Raw genomic sequence first — 20,216 nt, forward strand, 5'->3', positions numbered from 1 at the left:
TAAGATTATACTAACTTACTAAATAAATTTTATTAATATACAGAATTAATTAAATGTATTAAAATGGATTTATTTAATTATAATTATATATTTATATTAATACAAATGTTTTTAAAATTAAAATAAATTTTAAAATAAATAAATAAATAGCATTTTGTATAAATAAATAAAAATAAATAAATATTTGATTAAAATAAATAAATACAAATTATTAAAACAAAATTAATTAAAACTTAAATAAATAAAAAGAAGTCAAGCAAAGTAAAAATTTTAAAATTAAACAAGATTATACTAACTAAATAAATAAATAATCAATTGATTAAAATAAATAAACACAAATTTTAATAAAACATTTTTTAAATTAAAAGGATTTCTATTTAAATTAAAAAAGTAATAAATCAAACTTTTGATTAAATAAATACAAATTATTATAATAAATAAATTAAAACTTGATTTAGATAAATAAAAATAAGTCAAGCAGAGTACAAATGTAAAAATAAATAAATAAAATAAAATTATACTAACTAAATAAATAAATAATAAATTGATTAAAATAAATAAACAAAATGTTTTAATAAAAAAATTTTTTTTTTGATTAAAATAAACAAATACAAACTTGATTTAGATAAACGAAAATAAGAAAAGCAGAGTAAAAATAAATAAAATAACATTATACTAAATAAATGAATAAATAGAATAAAATAAGGACATACAATTCTATTTAAATAAATAAATTCAAACTTGATTTAGATAACTAAAAATAAGAAAAGCAGAGTAAAAATGTAAAAACAAATAAATAAAATAAGATTATACTAACCAAATAAATACATTTATTAAAATAAATAAATATAATTATATCTAAATAAAAAAAATAATGAATTAAACATTTAATTAAAATAAATAAATGAGTTGAATTAGATAAATAAAAATAAGAAAAGCAGTGTAAAACTGTTCAAATAAATAAGATTACACTAACCAAAAAAATAAATAAATTGCTTAAAATAAATAAATTAAATTCTATTTAAATAAAAAAACAAAACACTTGATTAAAATGAAATAAATAAAACGTGATTTAAATCAAATGTAATAAATAAATAAAGAATGCATGTTAGTAAGATTTAATTTAAATAAATGAATAAAATACATCTAACTCACAACAGTGAGTATAACGTAGTGCTGTAATAGAAATGTGTGTGTGTGTGTGACAGTATTAATCGGGTCTTTATATATCTACATCTGTCTGTCTGTGGATGTGAGGATGATTATATTTGTGTGTCCGTGGCATCTCGCAGATCTCGAGCATAAACAGAAAATCTCCCACCTCCTTCTTGACGTTGCGCAGGAGCCTCTGACGCGTCTCAGATTCTGCGAACAAACACACACATTCTCAGTCAAACCCCCTCGGTTAAACGGCAGTGTGTGCACGGATGAAGAGGATCGCTCACCTCCCATGGCTGCTTCTTCTTCTTCTTCTGCTGCTGATGCTGATGCTGATCTGGCTGAATGTGCGCAGGATGACAGACACCGTGTGCTCGTGAGTCAGAGCTGCGCGCGCAGGGTGTGGCGAGCCGCAATAATAAGCGATGATATCGCGCCGATCATAAGACTAATATCATCATCATCTGTCTGTCTCGACGCGATCTCCGCAGGGATGCTGTAGTTCAGACGCGCTCGGACCGCGAGTACATCAGGAGGATGTTTATGAGGGGTGACGGTACGACCTGCTGCGATTGGTCACATGAGAGCCAATCAGCGAGCGGAGGAACGGCGTGGCCACGCCCCTTTAATGGACCAGCAGCACACGCTAATCACGCATGTGCGAGAGAACATACGACGCGCACGAGAGAGATGCATGTTCTGATCAGATCTCGGGACAACAGCTGATTAGCCGAATATTATCTCATGATTATCTTCTTTTAGAATTTTAAGGTTTTATTTATATACTGATACAAAGTTTATATGATGTAGTATTATTTATATTTGTATATTATTTGGTTTTTATTTTGATGGTATATTATATGCTATATTATTATTTTATATTAGTACATAATATTATACTATATTAATTAATTCATTATGGTTTAATTTCGAATGGGATCAAGGTTTTAATATTATATTATATTGTATTATATTATATTATATTTTATTATATTGTATTATATTAATTATATTATATTATATTATATTATATTATATTATATTATATTATATTATATTATATATTATATTGTATTATATTGTATTGTATTGTATTATATTATATTATATTATATTATATTATATTATATTATATTATATTATATTATATTATATTATATTATATTATATTATATTATATTATATTATATTAATTATATTATATTAATTATATTATATTAATTATATTATATATATTATATTGTATTGTATTATATTATATTAATTATATTGTATTGTATTGTTTTATATTATATTATGCAATATTAATCATTCATTCATTATGTTATGTTTGTTTTATTTGTATGGTATATTATATGATATATTATTATTTTATGTTACATAATATTATTATGGCTGTCAAAAGATTAATCGCGATTATTCGCATCCAAAATAAAAGTTTGTGTTTACATAATATATGTGTGTGTGCACTCTGTTAATTATTATTTATATATAAATACACACACATTCATGTATATATTTAAGAAATATTTGCATGTATATACTGTATATACATTTATATAATCTATATAAATATAAATGTTTTATATATAAAAATATTATTTTTTTCTTAAATATATACATGCTTGTGTGTGTATTTATATATAAATATTAATTAACAGAGTACACACACATATATTATGTAAACACAAACTTTTATTTTGGATGCGATTAATCGCGATTCATATTTTGACAGCCCTAAATATTATATTATGCTATATTATATTATTATTAAATTAATTATGGTTTATTTTTGAATGCATCTCATGGATTTAGTTGTATATGCTATATTATTATTATTATATTAATTAATTAATTAATTAATTATAGTTTTATTTGTATGGTATATTATGTACTTATTGTGCTATATTATTATTTTATGTTACATAATATATTATATTATATTATATTATATTATATTATATTACATTATATTATATTACATTATATTATATTATATTATATTATATTATATTATATTATATTATATTATATTATATTATATTATATTATATTATGCTATATTATATTACGAATTAAGCAATTAATTATGGTTTCATTTTCAATGGGATCTCCATGGTTTTATTATATTATATATGGTTTTATTTTGTATGGTATCAAGTTTTAACATTATATTATATTATCATGAATTAATTAATTATGGTTTTATTTTGTATGGTATCTCAATGTTGTATTTTTATATGCTATACTATTATTATATTACTTATTAATTATTGTGGTTTTATTTTGTATGATATCAAAATTGTAATAGTATATTATCATTAATTCATTGATTATAGTTTTATTTTGTATGGTATCTGAAGATTTTATTTTTATATGATTATTTATTACATTATATTACAATAAATTATATTTTATGTCACAATAAAAATTTGACCCTTTATTGTTGAAATTTTTTTTTTTTTTAATATTTAATTACACTTTATAAGTGAACACGATTTCTGTCCTTTTTAATATAAACATGAACCACAACTTAAAAAATTGCACAATAATTAACATCGTGTCAGTGCAATTATAAATATCCCAATTCATAATTAATTTTTAATTCTAGAGCTCGTCTCCAGAGTGACTTTTATTTTGACATGTGACCGTGTGTGCGCGCGCTTCACACTCACTGCCGCAGCCGCACGCGCTTGGCGGGAGCCACTGAAGTTCACAAACTCACTGTCTTCTTTCACTTTCAGCTGATATTTTATGAATATAATTTTCAGCCAGAGGTGAGTTTATGCTGATTTGTGTTTAATCAGAGCTCTAGTTAAGCTGTTAAGAGAATGTCTTCTGTCTGTCGGGCGCTCTGTGTTTTGAATTAGCTACACGGCTAAAGCTACTCAACAGATTGTGCTGGTAAACTGAAATAAATCAAACGTGATTATTTTCAAATCAGGTCATTTAAAGCACATTATCTGTGTATTATGTTTGGATATGGCAGTTATTACAGTCACTGGTGATTTAACGGCCTATATAAAGAAATTATTTCATGATGATGTTAAAGACACGACTCACTTTGGTTATTTACTTCACGTTATTTACATTATTATGCTTTCTAACTTACATTATATAACAGAAGCAACTTCACAGATGAACATATGTTCTTTATTATGGGTTATATCCTTTGGAATGAATACAGACATTGTTTGACAGAACATCTACCCCCTTATGCTTATATAGACCGTGTTTATATAAACTTGTGAGTATGTATGTGTGAGTAAATATGTATATATCTTATTGTAGTGTATGTATTGTGATGGTAATGGTCTTGTGTGTCCAGGTGGTTTGTGTAGTGTCCAGAGGTCATGCCGTCCATTCTGGGCTCCAGCAGTCCGGCTGCAGTTCTCCAGGAGGCTTTGGAAAACTCCGGCCGCTTGATTGACAGGCATCTGCAGGAGGATCGTTGTTTCCCAGACCTGTCCGAGCTCCTCAATGTCCCGTCACACAGTAAGAGTTACTGTTCTTCCTGTTCAACTGCCTCTTGTCTCCCTGTAATCAATCATTTTATCCTTTAAGGGCGTTTGCACACCTACTTTGTAGTGATGCACCGATCATGATTTTACATGGCCGATTCCGATACCGATTTTTTTCAAGAAAACTGGCCGATTCCGATTTCCGATTTTTTTTTTTACACAATAAAGTAATGAAAGTATACATGAAGAAGATGTTTATTTGGTATTTAACAGGCTAAATTGGCTTTTGGCTAATGAAAACAAGTCCGCAATCTGAAATTTAATTGGAAATTAAAAGGCTGAAAGGTGAAATTAAAGGCAACAACTGCATATTCTGCATCCAAACAAACTTAAATCAGCATTTGTTTTTAAATTCAGTGTAAAGAAAAAAAGTCTTTACCAGTGAAATTCAATAAAACCAAAGTATATAATTGTTCCAAAATGTTAAATCAAATAATGTTTAGTGCAACGAAAAAAGATGCTACACAGCAGGTGCTTTTTAAATCAAATTAAGTCAATGTAATTTTAAGGTAAAATAAAAGGTAACACTTTAGAATAATGGTCATTAGTTAACATTAGTTAATGTATTAACTAACATGAACTAACTATGAGCAGTACATTTGTTCATCTTTGTTAACGTTAGTTAATATAAATCCAGCTGTTCATGGTTTGTTCTTGTTAGTTCACAGTGCAGTAACTAATGTTAACAAGATTTTAATAATGCAGATATCTCTCATTAGTAAATGTTGAAATGAACAAAGATAAATAAACGCTTTATAAGTGCAGTTCATTATTATAGTTAATGTTAACTAATGTAGTTAACTAATGACCATTATTCTAAAGTGTTACCAAATATAAATTATCATCCTATAGGCTACAGAACTGATAGTATTTCATTTCTAAAGTGCAGCATGTTCTTCTTTAGGCTACAAAAAGAAGTATTTCAGCTTTTTCACAAGTTAGTCTGTTTCGTTCTCATCCGATCCAACACGTGAGAAGCTGAGCTGAACAAACGCTCACTTTCTACACTTGTGCAGGTGCGGAGAGGCAACTTCAGCTCGCGCAACTTCAGCTCGCGCAACTTCAGCTCGCGCAACTTCAGCTCGCGCAGGAAAGCGGCTCTTCATTCCCTTCAGCGGATCTCGTCTCTTCCCTCAGTTCTCCAGTTTCCGTTTGTAACACACAAGTGACATGTTCGCGAATGATTGCAATATAGGCGTATGTGCACGCGGGCGCACTTCCGGATAAATCGGCAGAAAAATACAAAGAAACCGGCCGGTTGCTGATCGCGCGCTACAAGCAAAAACCGGCCGGTTCCGGTTTTTGGCCGGTCAACTGGTGCATCCCTACTACTTTGTTTGGTCCGGATTTTCGGACTTTTCAGTTTGGTCCAAATCAAAATTACAGATGTGAAACCTCCCCTGACCACAGTACCGACCAAACAGATGAAATTTGGTCTGACGAAAAGAGGTCGTCTCAGTGCGGATCAAACTGAACAAAGGTTCGGTTCGTTTCTAGTATGAAAGTATTTTCTGTATGGTTCGTACTTTCAGACCATTTACAGGAAGTTTATGTTTAAATATTATAATGTTATTTTTAAATTCAATCTAGGCTACATTGATTATGAAAAGTGCGCAATCTGTCAGAAGACAGAAGGTCAGAAAATATTTAGAAAGACATTTTTTATGATTTTGCTTAGAAAGCCTTTCTTTAATGTGAATTTCGTTTTGTATAAATTGTATCTTAATTTTAATCAACGTTTAATCAGATAATTGCCTGGATTTAATAAATAAGAAGCAAATAATCTATAGCAGACAATAATCTCGGGAGCGATCACATTACACATGAACTGGAGCGTCTCAAATAAACCCAAACTCAGCAGATACTGTCTCACAAACATGAGAAATATGTGTATATAAAGCTTGAAATGTCCACTTTTAAACGTAACGAATAAAAAATAGTCAAGCAATGCGACTGTTCAATAGTGGCAACTATATGCGTCCGTTCATTCACTCTTGTCAAAGACGCTGACGTCAGACGCACGTCTGTTTACAAACCAATCAGAGTCCAGATGATGATGAAGACGAGTGGACTCAAGTGTGTCATGTAAAGTTCTTTAGTTCGCTCGCATAATTGCAATGTGAAACCAAACCAAAACTAACCGAATATATAAAAAGTATCAAAACATGAACTTCGGTTCGGACCTTGGTGCAGACTTTCAGGTGTGAAAACGCCCTAAAACTCATCTTTGATCACCAAAATGACGTATTTAAACGTTTTTTTCCTGTGAAACAATTTTAGTCATGCCTTTAAAGCTACAATCCGTAACTTTTTTTTGGTTAAAAATGATCCAAAATCAAATTTTGAGCAAGTACATAACCAGCCAGTGTTCAAAACTTATCTCCTTATCGTAGCCTGATTCACAGTGGCGCAATTTATTTTGATGGCTTTTTTTTCTCAGATCAGAGCAAAAGTGGCAGACGTTACTCACTTGATGACATTTTCTGTTGAAACTTCTTATTTTTGTCGCACTTGCTGTGAATCTGTGATTGTGAAGTACAGTATCCACACCGGTGCGGTGACTGACAGCCACACACTCCTCAAAACATCAGATTCATCCATGCCGACGCACAACCCTCATAAAGATGATAATTCATCAAATGACTAGACTTGTAGTCAAGACCGCCTAAACCGAGACCAAGACACTACCAAGACCAGAGGGTATCGAGACCAAGACAAGACCAAGACCAAGTCGAGACCAAGACACTACCAAGACCAGAGGGTATCGAGACCAAGACAAGACCAAGTCGAGACCAAGACCGAGACCAAGACACTACCAAAACCAGAGGGTATCGAGACCAAGACAAGACCAAGACCAAGTCGAGACCAAGACACTACCAAGACCAGAGGGTATCGAGACCAAGACAAGACCAAGTCGAGACCAAGACCAAGTCGAGACCAAGACCAAGTCGAGACCAAAACCGAGACCAAGTCGAGACCAAGACACTACCAAGACCAGAGGGTATCGAGACCAAGACCAAGACACTACCAAAACCAGAGGGTATCGAGACCAAGACAAGACCAAGTCGAGACCAAGACCAAGTCGAGACCAAGACACTACCAAGACCAGAGGGTATCGAGACCAAGACAAGACCAAGTCGAGACCAAGACCAAGTCGAGACCAAAACCGAGACCAAGTCGAGACCAAGACACTACCAAGACCAGAGGGTATCGAGACCAAGACCAAGTCGAGACCGAGACCAAGTCGAGACCAAGACACTACCAAGACCAGAGGTTATCGAGACCAAGACAAGACCAAGTCGAGACCAAGACCGAGACCAAGACACTACCAAGACCAGAGGGTATCGAGACCAAGACAAGACCAAGACCAAGTCGAGACCAAAACCGAGACCAAGTCGAGACCAAGACACTACCAAGACCAGAGGGTATCGAGACCAAGACAAGACCAAGTCGAGACCAAGACCGAGACCAAGACACTACCAAGACCAGAGGGTATCGAGACCAAGACCAAGACCAAGTCGAGACCAAGACCAAGTCGAGACCAAAACCGAGACCAAGTCGAGACCAAGACACTACCAAGACCAGAGGGTATCGAGACCAAGACAAGACCAAGTCGAGACCAAGACCAAGTCGAGACCAAAACCGAGACCAAGACACTACCAAGACCAGAGGGTATCGAGACCAAGACAAGACCAAGTCGAGACCAAGACCAAGTCGAGACCAAAACCGAGACCAAGTCGAGACCAAGACACTACCAAGACCAGAGGGTATCGAGACCAAGACAAGACCAAGACCAAGACCGAGACCAAGTCGAGACCAAGACACTACCAAGACCAGAGGGTATCGAGACCAAGACAAGACCAAGACCAAGTCGAGACCAAGACCGAGACCAAGTCGAGACCGGAGGGGGAAAAAAACAGACTAGTGTTGAAGCTAACCAATAACTTGTATGAATTCAAGAACAGCAGCATACTAGGGTTTAGCCTCAGTTTACATTTAATACATATTAGACGGTATTACTTCAACTACACAGGCAGAACAATACAGAGACAGACCATGTCATGTGTGTGTCTGTGAGCTCACTGTAAATGTTTTTTGCAGACTGGGTGAGATCAACTATGTGTAGCAATTGCATGACGGCTGTTACTGCACTATTAGAGGATTGAGACTCCCTTAACTCTTGTGTACTGTTGAGGACTGACATGACTGGTACTGGCTGGTTCATCAGACAAAACATCAAACACCTCCAACACCATCTTGCTCCTCCAACAACTGTCTAAAGAGTGAGAAATATGCAACCAATTGAAATTATACTTAATGTGTAGATGAAATCGTAACATCAAATTAAAGATACACAATTATAAACTTGGATTAGGCCTAATGTTTAGTCAACACAACGGATATATGCAGATTATATTTAAAAGTTATTTAGTCTAACACCATCTTAAATACAATACTGTAATCAAACAACACACACACACACACACACACAGAGATATCAAAGACACAAATTCATCTAAACCGATGCAAAATACAAATACTAAATATTAATACATCAAATTGTACATTAATAAGAATAAGAGCTTATAAGATTCTGATATCTTGATGTCTGCAGTGGCATGTTATTATAACACACTGTCAATGAAATCAAACATGTTGTTCAGTGGTGCAAGAACCATAGAACACAGATACCCTAGACAAAGAACAGGATGATAAACTTATACATCAAAAAAGATCTAAATTCTCATTTAGACCTAGAGGCTGCAGTGTGTCCACTGTATGGATCCAGAGAGTAGGGCTATGGGATGGCTAATTAAAGACAGGCCCCCCTCACGCACCTGTGTGTGCTTTAAAACAGTGGGTGATTACACTTCAGGAAAATTAAAAATTGCAACATCTTATGGCCTAGCCGTGCACGCTGGGGTCTCATTAGAATACCTCCTCTACTAAAAACTCTCTCAACTGGGACAGAAGAGGCAGGAACAGAGAGAACTTTCAAGGCAACGTTGTGTAGATTAGGGAAACGCTCTTTGTTTTTTGACCAAAAGGTCAGTACATCACAGTCACAGTCATTTATGCTGTCAAGGTACTTGCTTATTTGTACATTAATGCTCGAGTTCTGGGTTGTGCTACGCTGCAACTTTAAAGCCTTGTAGCGTGAAAGAAGACGCTGATGTTTCAGGGGCGGCGGTGAGTCCATAGGTGTTTCCCAATGTCAAGGATCCTTCCTCTGTAGGACTGGTCCTTCCAAGTCACTTCCTTCAGAGGCTAGGTGAGGCTCCTCTTTAGCATTCGGAGAACAAGTAAATGGAACAGGCTTGCAAGTGCGCGTCAGCCTCATTACGTCAGTGAAAAGGTCCGTTAGCCATCAATAACGTCATTTGTATAATCAATACGGTTGTGATTTGTACTGGCATTTAAAAGTTAAACTTTACTTATATTTACTACGGTTATAACAAATGTTTGGTAACGTAAATACTTACACTTGAAAGCATATTGCCCCGTTAACACTCTGACTCCGCCAACGTCCGATATTTTGTATTTTTTGAACAAGATAGCAAAGCTGCGCGCATAGGATTGTGGGTGATTTGAGAACGCTAAGTGCGCGAAGTCTTCTCGTAAGCATCCTTTCCTGTATATGGCATATTTTTCGAACGAAGGACTCAGACCTTGGTTGAAATTCCGAGGATCCTCGACATTGGAACAGCCCTTCGACGGACGTCGCTGACGTAGCATCCTCGGAATTCTGGCTTCCAAGGATCCTTCCTTGACATTGAGAAACGCCTACTATGCGATTCTTCTGTGTCTTCTGCATCTGCTATCGGTGCTGCAGGTGCTGCAGTTGCATCTCTGTCTACCTCTGTGATCAAAAGGTCTGGAAAAAGACACACACACACACACACACACACACACACACACACACACACACAAAAGACAGGATTAGACAGGATGCTGCTAGTGACAATATAAAAACAATGACCGTAATAATAGCAACATCAACAATAATAAAAATAATATAGCCACCTGTTAATGATTTTTTAAGGTCATCTCTGAACCTCTTCAGTGCTGGACCGGTTTCACCATTTTGGACATCTAAATCTACCCAACCCAAACTGTGGGTCAAGCATGGCGGCAAGAAAGTATATGCGATGGTTAAATGGTTGCTCCGGATCTCCCTCGTCCATGTTGATCCTTCTGAAAATCCCTGAGAACCTCTTCTCTAAAGACTTTTTCATTGCTTTGACTATTGTCACAATCTGCGGCAGGTGCAATTCCATCTTGATGAGATGCGTCCGTAAGAACCACCATGCTGATGGTAACTACAGTGTCTCCTTCCGTGAGGTCTGTTGCCTCAGAAAATGGCTCAAGCAAAGCACAAAGGTCGTTCAGTTGAGCCCATTCTCGGTTTGAAAACACTACATTTTCTGTGTCACTGCACATTTCTGTAATGCCCCGATGGTCAAGTGTGGTGAGAGCCTTTAACTGCTTGTAGGTGCTATTCCAGCGGGTGTTGTTTGCTGCTGGGATAGACTTATTAGAGCCAAAGTGGGCCTCAAACATGTCCCTATGCTTGCTACTGCTGTGCAGCAGAGTTGTGAATTTGCTGGCCTTGGCAATGGCTCTAGCTATTGCCTTTACCTCTTTCATCCCGTCATTGATGACGAGTTGCAGCGAGTGGGCGAAGCAAGAAAGACGTTCACCCGATGACCATGGCTCTACATCTTCTGCATCCTCCCACATCGTTTCATCATCGAGGTCATCGCTGCTGTCACCTTCAGGCTGCTCTACTTCTGGCATCCTCACTTTAAAGGCCCGCTTCATATTGGACGCGTTATCCGTCAGAATGTAGCTTATTTTATGGCCAACGCCATACTCCTCAACAATGTTGTCAAATTCTGAGGCGATTCGTTCCCCACAGTGCTTCCCTGTGAAACGCCTACAGTCTAGCAAAAATGATTTTAAACTGTAAGAGTCCTTGTCCTTGCAGGCAACATGAGCGTTACTCCCAGGAAGGACCGAAGCCTCCCGTCAGACCAGAGGTCTGTTGTTATCGCAACATTTGACTTCCAGGGCTTTGATTATGTCACCCTTAAAGGGTTAGTTCACCCAAAAATGAAAATTCTGTCATTAATTACTCACCCTTATGTCGTTCGACACCCGTAAGACCTCCGTTCATATTCGGAACACAAATGAAGATATTTTAGTGTAAAGCTGATGCTGAGAAAGGCTTCAGATAGGCCTCCATTGGCATTCAGTACACTTATACTCCCAAGACCCATAAAAGGCACTTAAAATGTCGTTACAAAGTCCATCTCACCACAGTGACTCTACAATAATCTTACGATGCGACGACAATAGTTTTTGTGCGCAAAAAAAAATCAAAATAACACCTTTATTCAACTTGTTATTGCCTTTCGCGTGTGCCTCCACGACGCATGCGCGAGAATGACGTAGCGCCGGGGTTCGGGAATCCATGAAATGCACACTTTAGCCCCATTTTGAGAACTACACCGAGACCTAAAGCACGATCAATGTAGATCAACAGCTGAGATACGCGCGTCTTCCTCTGATTGTAAACAAATCACTTCTGGGTCATGTGTCCGAACGCCGGATCTGCGTCATATTCTCGTGCATGCGTCGTGGAGACACACACGGAAGGCAGTAACAAGTTGGAAAAAGGTGTTGTTATGATTTTTTTGCGCACAAAAACTATTGTCGTCGCATCGTAAGATTATTGTAGAGTCACTGTGGTGAGATGGACTTTGTAACGACGTTTTTAGTGCCTTTTATCCGTCTTGGGAGTATAAGTGTACTGAATGCCAATGGAGGCCTATCTGAAGCCTTTCTCAGCATCAGCTTTACACAAAAATATCTTCATTTGTGTTCCGAATATGAACGGAGGTCTTACGGGTCTCGAACGACGTGAGGGTAAGTAATTAATGACAGAATTTTCATTTTTGGGTGAACTAACCCTTTAACTTTAGTGACAAGATGAGGTATCCACTTCTCTGTCAAGCTGGTCCTAGACACAGGAGTGTATTTGCAATCAATGACATTCAGGAAGCGTCTAAAATTTGGATTTTCAACGATAGACAGGGGGAGAGAGCATCCAACCACAAGGTCCTGGAGGATGGACTGGGTGATGGCCTGTTGCCTGGCTGATTTTGGGGAATATAAGTGGACCCTTTGAGCAAACGATGATATTTGAGGCTGTGTGGGGTCAGCTATTGTCATTGATGCTGCAGATCCTGCTTTGTACTCCAAGTACCTACAAAATAGGGGGAAATTAATCTGTAAGACATCTGTCTCTATTTAACCACAACAAACTACTGTATCTTACAAGTAGAGTGACATTACATCTATGTCTACAGACATCAGGGCCCATATTCACAAAGAATTTTAAGACTAAAATAGCTCCTAACTGGTGAATGAGCAACTCCTAAAAATAATGGGTTCTTGTTATTATTTTTTCTTTTAATCTTTAACACTCCAGAAATTTACTTCAGCATATGAAATAGGTGAATTATCCCCAATTTAGGATACAGTATTATTACAGTATAAATCACAGAATCCTGAATTAAGTTTTATGTCGAAAACCAGCAAATAACAAATTAAATTAGCATCAATATGCACTTTTTATTTACATAAAAATATAATTTATAATTTTTCGATTTAAATCGCAAATCGTATTTTTTGTGAAAAAATCTGGGATTTTTTTTATTAGGCCATATCGCCCAGCCCGACTGTTTCACAAAATATACGGATTGGCTGTATACACATGAAAACGCAAGGGTGTCGTTTTCAGATTTATCCACTCTGGGACCCTGTTTCAAAAAATATCGGTTTCAGGCTCCCAAAACGCTGGATCCGTGTGGACGAAACGCTGATACGTTTAAAACATTTTTACGTATACAGCTAAACGCATCTCGGGGCCTTAGTCCATAAATATGCAAATGAGCCCTGTCTTCATACATTCAGAATGCTAATGCGTTTTATGTATCGCTTTCTACAACGTCGGACACGACGGTAAGTAATACGATTAGCCTTTGGCTTGACGTTATCAAAGAGCTAATAATGTGTTGCGAATGTCACACAAACCATGTTCCGTTTAGCTACATCTACACTACTACTAATAATAACAACAATAAATAATTATTTTATATACATCAGAAACACCATGTTTTTGAGATTAGTTCACTGCAGTTTTAAGGAGAAAATATTCAGCAATGGTGTTGATTATGAATTTGTCTTAAAGGGGTGGTTCCGTGTTTTTTTTCTAGGCTTGGTTGTGTTTATGGGCCGCAGTATAACATGTCTTAATACTTTTTTTTTTTAAAAACGCCATATTTTTCTTATATTTTACCTTTATTACACACCGCTGTCTCCACTGTCCTTTGAACGGCTCGTTTGCTTCCTGCTTCTGTGAAGCCCATCCCTCCGAAAAAACACAATGGTCTTAGATTGGTTAGATGGCCAAATGTAGTTTGTAGTTCTGCGACAGCTCTCTCTCTTTCATAATGACTGTGACGTGGCCCCGCCCACTTTGTTGTGTGTTCGCGGGGGCAGTGTTTATGTTAATAGCAGGTGTTTATGATGTCACCAACCCGGGAAGAAGCTTGTTGTAGTCCAAACCGGCCGTTTTTGTAGGCAATAAACTGCCATAACTTTAAAAGACAATATCTCTGTTTGCATTGAACTTTCAGCGCTGTAACTTTGCAGATACTGTTTATGCTCAAGCAGCAACGTTACACACTAACTAAAGTTAAAAAAGTGAAATCGCATGCAACCACCCCTTTAAAGCACATTGAAAACACCACATAGACACACAAACAACATCAAACACTTGATTTTCACCACGGGGGGTGTTTAACGCATTGCCTGTTGAGACTCATGTTCAAAACGCATTTGTTTGGCAGATATGCCGACTCTCTCGGGCATGTCGGACATGGACTACCCTCTGCAGGGCCCAGGGCTGATCAGCGTGCCGAGTCTCCCGGAGCTCAGCACCATCCGCAGGGTTCCTCTGCCCCCAGAGCTCGTGGAGCAGTTCGGCCGTATCCTACCATCCAAACGCTTGTTTTTATCATCATCTCTGCAAAGAAAGTGTCTTGTATAATTAATCAGTTATAAATGATTTATCTGTGCATGTCATTATTGTTTAAACTCATGTTTTTCGTAATCTTGAATCAGAATAACTTCCCCTCCCTCTTGCAGCATCTCTTCTCGTCTCTGATGATGAGGGCGGGGCAACTTTTTGTCTGTTGGATGGTTGTTGTTTGCTATTGGTGGATCTCATGGGAGTGACATGAGATCCACTAATAGCAAACCCAGGGTTTTTCCTGGGGCAAAAATGGTCTTCGGTGGTGGGTGACAGACATGGTCATACACACACACACACGCACAGTAAAAAAGTACCCTACCCACGTGATCTGCAAGCACAATACTGACAATACATTTTAAATAAATTTAAAGAAATCTTATTTTGATACCTTGATTTTTTTTTTTTTATTCCTCATTTTTACACTATTTACAGATAATTTTTTGGTATATAATCATATCAATATTAAAAAGTAGTATTTAAAAAAAATTAACAAATAGCCTAATTTTCTGCCATATACAATTTCATAAAATTATCAGCTAGCTATAATAACAACTTTGTTCTGGGTTCACCTCACTCCAGTCTAAACTAAATGATTTATAGGCTATTTATTTTACTACACATTGTGAATATAAATAAGCTGAAAGACTGTGGATAATTAAAACTAACTCCTACACCCACTCTTGCTAAATTGGGTAAGCACACTTGTGTTCTCCTTTCAGATGTTCTGAGTAAATGAATAAACTGATTTGTTAGTTCAGCGTTGGACGGATCAGTTGTTCTAACCAGTTGTTAAAAGGATTCGGTTCAAAGGAGTCATTGGTTCGTGAATCGGACTTTAGCAGATGCGTTGTGTGCGAATCCCGTCTGTTAGAACATTGCGAAAGATGTCAACACACAGAAAACACTTCATAACCGGATAGGATTTGTTTCCCGTTCATTGAAAATATGGTTTATGTCAGAAGACAAAAATTTGTTTTGGCGGCCGGCAAAAAAATTACAATGAATGAAAAACCCTGCAAATCACAACCATCCAACAGACAAAATCAAGCCCCGCCCTACATTTGTTCTTGTTTGAGAAGCAGCTTCACTCGGATGTATGGGAATAGGAAAGAAAAGACTAGCACAACTTCTGTTTCATTGCCTTAATTGACACTGAACAGATATGCAGTGCAACTGCATGATGGGAGTTTTCCCAGAAATCTCCAGGGCGTGGCTCACTATTGATAATGACATTTTTATGTGGAATTATGAGGATGGGTGAGTATCGACAGATGGGATGTCAGTTAGATATTTCAGACACGTGATGTTCATTGAGATTTATATCCCGTCTTGTTCAGGAGTGATGTGGCGTATTTTGACGGCCTCAGTGAAACTATACTGTCAGTTGGACTTGTCAAACCAAAGCCAGGTTAGTGGGTTTTTCCAAGTATTATGGATTTCATAATTTGATATTTTACCACTTATTATGAGTTTATATTATAAACATTGAACTGACGTGGGTAACCTTTGTTTTTACAGGTATTTTTCAGCCTCACATCCACTTCCTGTTAGTGTTGGCCACACCGGTGGATGTTGTGATCCTGGGCTTGAGCTTCCCAAAAGTCCAGACAGGTGAGTGTCATGTTTGGAGTTCATCAACAATTGCATGTGTGTTCGCTAGCGGTGGGCAATATGACAAATCTTATCGTAATGATATATATAGAACAAGGAAGCAAATTACAAACAATAAGACATTGAGACATGAGCGAAGATAAGGGTTTTCAGTCACAAATCACCAACATTCACCATGATTTACTGTACTAACACCACATGATTTACTGTACTAACACCACATGGTATTGTGGAAGAAATAGTCAAATGTTTTTTTTTTTTTTTACATTATTCATCTCAGGGTTTGTGCAACCTTTTGAGAGTGATTCAAGCACTTTTCAAGGGCATCACACTTTTTCCAGCGTTTCCAATTTTAATGTTATTTTTAATGTGATGATTTGTAAAACTAAAAGATTAACAGGTGTAGGAAAATTAACACTATGGCAAACAAGCACTTTTATTTAAAGAATACATGAAATGACCACTATAACCAGTAGATGGCGGCAGAGGAACACTTATTGACTTATTAGCCATTTCCACTCCCTAATATATGGAAATAAAGGAGAAAGTCATAGTCAAATTGTCTGAATTACACAGAAAACAAGTAAAGAGCGCTCTTTTTATAATCACTGAAGCTGTCGGTCAGTTTTCCCTGTAAAAATTAGGTTTTTACACATTATTGATGTTAATAAAGGTTAATTTTATCTTCATATCAATTCAAGCTCAGTGCTTCACTGTTAAATTTCCATTAAACAAATATGTAATATTTATTAGTAATTGCACTCATTAGCAAAACAATAGTAATTTTTCTGCAGAAATTGAATAATCAAATGTATAAATAAAACACTGCATAATCTTCACTGTATACCCGTCCCTCAGGTCATTTTGACCCGAATTAAATGTTAGAAAAAAATATTTTAAAATTGAGTGCTCATCAGAGGTGTCCAAGACCTTGTGACTTTTGTCGCACTTGGACCATATACGAATAAACAAAAAAAATTGACTAGATCCGAGGAGTTTATGTGGTTGAAATAAAAAAAAGTAATAAATCAGTCCCTCGTGGGTCAATTTGACCCCCTTAGGAATTAATGGAAAGCGAGGAAAGCTTCAGTATGCAGAAAAACTTCAATTAAAACAAAACTTTACCAAAAAAGTATTTTATAATGTCTACTTGTGTATCTGAATTAGGGATGTTTATGATTAATCGATGATTGATTAATTGTCGATAATACATTTCATTGCTAAAACCTATCGGTCATTGATTAATCAGGGTCATGCATGCGCAAGAATATGAACGCAACACGTTTTCTTTATAATGGGTTTCAATGGAAAAATACGCTTGACGAGAGAACTTGTGTTGCATTAATATTCGGTGTTCATCTGCTTTCCTGTATAAAGTATGCATCATCAATAATGTGTGTATTGAATTTGGTCTTTTAATATCTTACTGCATTAATACTGACTACAAACCTGGTAAAAATGACTGGTGGGCTACTGAGGAAAGCCTTGTTTTGCCCTCCAGGTGGGCGTTGCTATAACAGGGTTCCTACTCGTCCTGGAAAACACATGGGAGATTTGAGAAAATGTACAATGTCCTGGAAAATCTTGTTGTCTGGGAAAATTCTTTAAAAAAAAGTTCTTTAGCCGAGTATAACGAGTTTATCGCTGGGTCAATCAATTAGCGCTAGTTGCAGAAAGCACATGTTTAGGAATGCTTGATACGTATGAGTAGTATTTTGAATAATGATGTTTAGTCTTGCTAATGCTATTAACTGCTCTAATGTATGCTGTGAATGTTAACTCGTAAGCTGTTACCTAATCAAATAATTTTGATATAAAGTCACATTTGTGTGTTATAAAGTCAGAATTGCAAGATATAGTCAGAATTGCGTGATATAAACTCGCAAGTCTTTTCTTCACAATTGACTATATTATTACAGACTAATTGTTGCAGATGTGGTGAGCCTTTTTTGCGCAGTTGCAAGTCTGACTTCTTTCCTCAGAATTGTGAGATCTAAACTGCAATTGCAAGTTATAAAGTCAAATTCTGAGGAAAAAAGAAGTGCGACAATTTTCGCGTCTATATCACAAATATGTAAACTCGCAATTGCGAGAAAGTCAGAATAGCGAGATAAAAAGTCACAATTACCTTTTCTTTCTATTCTGTGGTGTAAACAAGCTTCCATAGTCATAATGTATGATTATATTGAGAAATGCTGGATTGTTAAGTAAGGGCAATAAACTGTACGGCTTTTAAAGACTTCGAAAGCAATATTTGGCATGATCCTTGTCTTTTATTCCCGCCGTAGTAAAATTTAAAAATGTCCTGGAAAAGTACTGGAAAATGGTTGCTGAAAAAGAGTGGGAACCCTTAGGGGCTTAAAAACTGAAAAAAATATCAATGGGTTCACTCCGAGCAGAATCGATATTATAGCGTTTCCGTTTTTGTGTTCCTCATTAAACATTACTGATCCGAAAACGGTTTGATTTGAAAAAATACCGGTTAATAACGTTATTTTAATTTAGCCTATACTTTAAACAAATATGTATAAATAGACTTATTTTTCACTCAATAATAATATAACGCATGATAATTAAACTTGAATATTTATTTCATAACATTTTTAAAACTACAACAGAAATACATGCATTAATTACAAAGCATAAACAGCGGGACAAATATTGACCTGTTTTAATGGAGCGTTAGACAATCTAAAGTGGCCTCTTAAGCCGAATTATTTTCAGAAGAGTGATAACATTCTTTGTACATAACTTTTTTTCAACACGACTTGTTTTAAAAATTGCATGAATAAAGAATAAATAAACTGGATAACCATTGCTCTTTTAATGCACTGTCAACTGCTAATTTCAAAGCAAACACTGCGCAACACGTCCTTGCATCCCATAATCAAATTCAGTCAGCTAATAAAGCTTGATCATTTAATGCAATATAACATACCATTTAATACGAAGCATCAACCGTCTATATAGAAAACATTGACCTGTCCTGTATTGGCAATCTGAAAGACTATAGGACAAATGTTTGATAGATGCTAGTACTTGGACAGGCTTAAACGAAATCCACAAACTAGCCTAAATCAGACTATTTGAGCTTAAAGTCTGAACTGCTTATTTAAACATTTGAAAAGAATGTCCTCCAATACCTGCACATTCATTGATGACCTCAGCGGTGAAAGAAATGTACTTGAGGCATGTAAATGCGCGCTCACACTGACTTGCGTAACCGGTAGATTCATAGATGACATTTCACTCACGCTTGATCCGTCACGTCACATGCTGGACTACTCTATTCATGATTGGTCACTGCCAAATTAAAATATTAAAAGAATGATAAAATAACGTTATTAACCGGTTAATGGTCATTTCAAATTACGTTTCGGTTCAGAACGATTCAAATTGATTTTGATTTCGTTTTCGTTTCTGTTCCTCTTAATTTCGTTTGTTTCCGGTTTTCGTTTTCGTTCCTTGAACCGGTTCAGAGCCCTGATGAATATAAAGCTTCAGCCCTAGTGTTCACACAGGACTTATTCTCGACCCTGTGTTCATATTCCAGTAGGTTTGAATGACAGCATGTCGGGAGCGATGCAGCTTTTGCCGGATCCTCTCTACTCCATCCCCACGGATAACACCTACCTGTTGGCCATCACCTCCACGGAGGTGGGCCGCATCTTCATGGCGGGTAAAGATGGCTGCCTGTACGAGATCGCCTATCAGGCTGAAGCGGGCTGGTTCAGTCAGCGCTGCAGGAAGATCAACCACTCCAAGAGCAGCCTGTCCTTCCTCATTCCTTCACTACTGCAGTTCTCCTTCTCTGAGGACGGTGA

At 36.3% G+C, this 20,216-nt stretch overlaps 2 protein-coding genes across 6 annotated transcripts in view; one reads left to right on the plus strand and one right to left on the minus strand.

The window, feature by feature from the left end:
• sgsm1b (small G protein signaling modulator 1b) overlaps nt 1–1,686 on the minus strand; it is a gene marked incomplete at its 3' end in the record, with an annotated part of 67,866 nt that extends 66,180 nt beyond the window's left edge. Inside the window, exons 1-2 of the mRNA XM_079804041.1 lie at nt 1,446–1,686; nt 1,322–1,365 (exon numbers count right to left, since the gene is read on the minus strand). Of these exons, the coding sequence (XP_079660167.1) occupies nt 1,322–1,365; nt 1,446–1,452 (51 nt within the window). The 5' untranslated portion in view covers nt 1,453–1,686. The remainder of the gene's footprint in view (nt 1–1,321; nt 1,366–1,445) is intronic.
• Nucleotides 1,687–3,800: 2,114 nt separating this feature from the next.
• Nucleotides 3,801–20,216, plus strand: part of nup155 (nucleoporin 155) — a 64,147-nt gene continuing 47,731 nt past the window's right edge. For 2 of the 5 annotated variants that reach the window (XM_079805429.1, XM_079805432.1), the window contains exons 1-7: nt 3,833–3,935; nt 4,487–4,653; nt 14,597–14,734; nt 15,942–16,038; nt 16,119–16,189; nt 16,300–16,392; nt 19,949–20,212. In XM_079805429.1, coding sequence (XP_079661555.1) covers nt 4,512–4,653; nt 14,597–14,734; nt 15,942–16,038; nt 16,119–16,189; nt 16,300–16,392; nt 19,949–20,212 — 805 coding nt within the window. In that variant the 5' untranslated portion in view covers nt 3,833–3,935; nt 4,487–4,511. Of the gene's footprint in view, nt 3,936–4,486; nt 4,654–14,596; nt 14,735–15,941; nt 16,039–16,118; nt 16,190–16,299; nt 16,393–19,945; nt 20,213–20,216 lie in introns of all 5 variants that reach the window. The other 3 variants (XM_079805428.1, XM_079805431.1, XM_079805430.1) reach the window with 3 other exon arrangements.

Source organism: Gobio gobio, assembly GCF_949357685.1.
Source record: "Gobio gobio genome assembly, chromosome: 22".
In the NCBI taxonomy this organism is placed as follows: Eukaryota; Metazoa; Chordata; class Actinopteri; order Cypriniformes; family Gobionidae; genus Gobio; species Gobio gobio.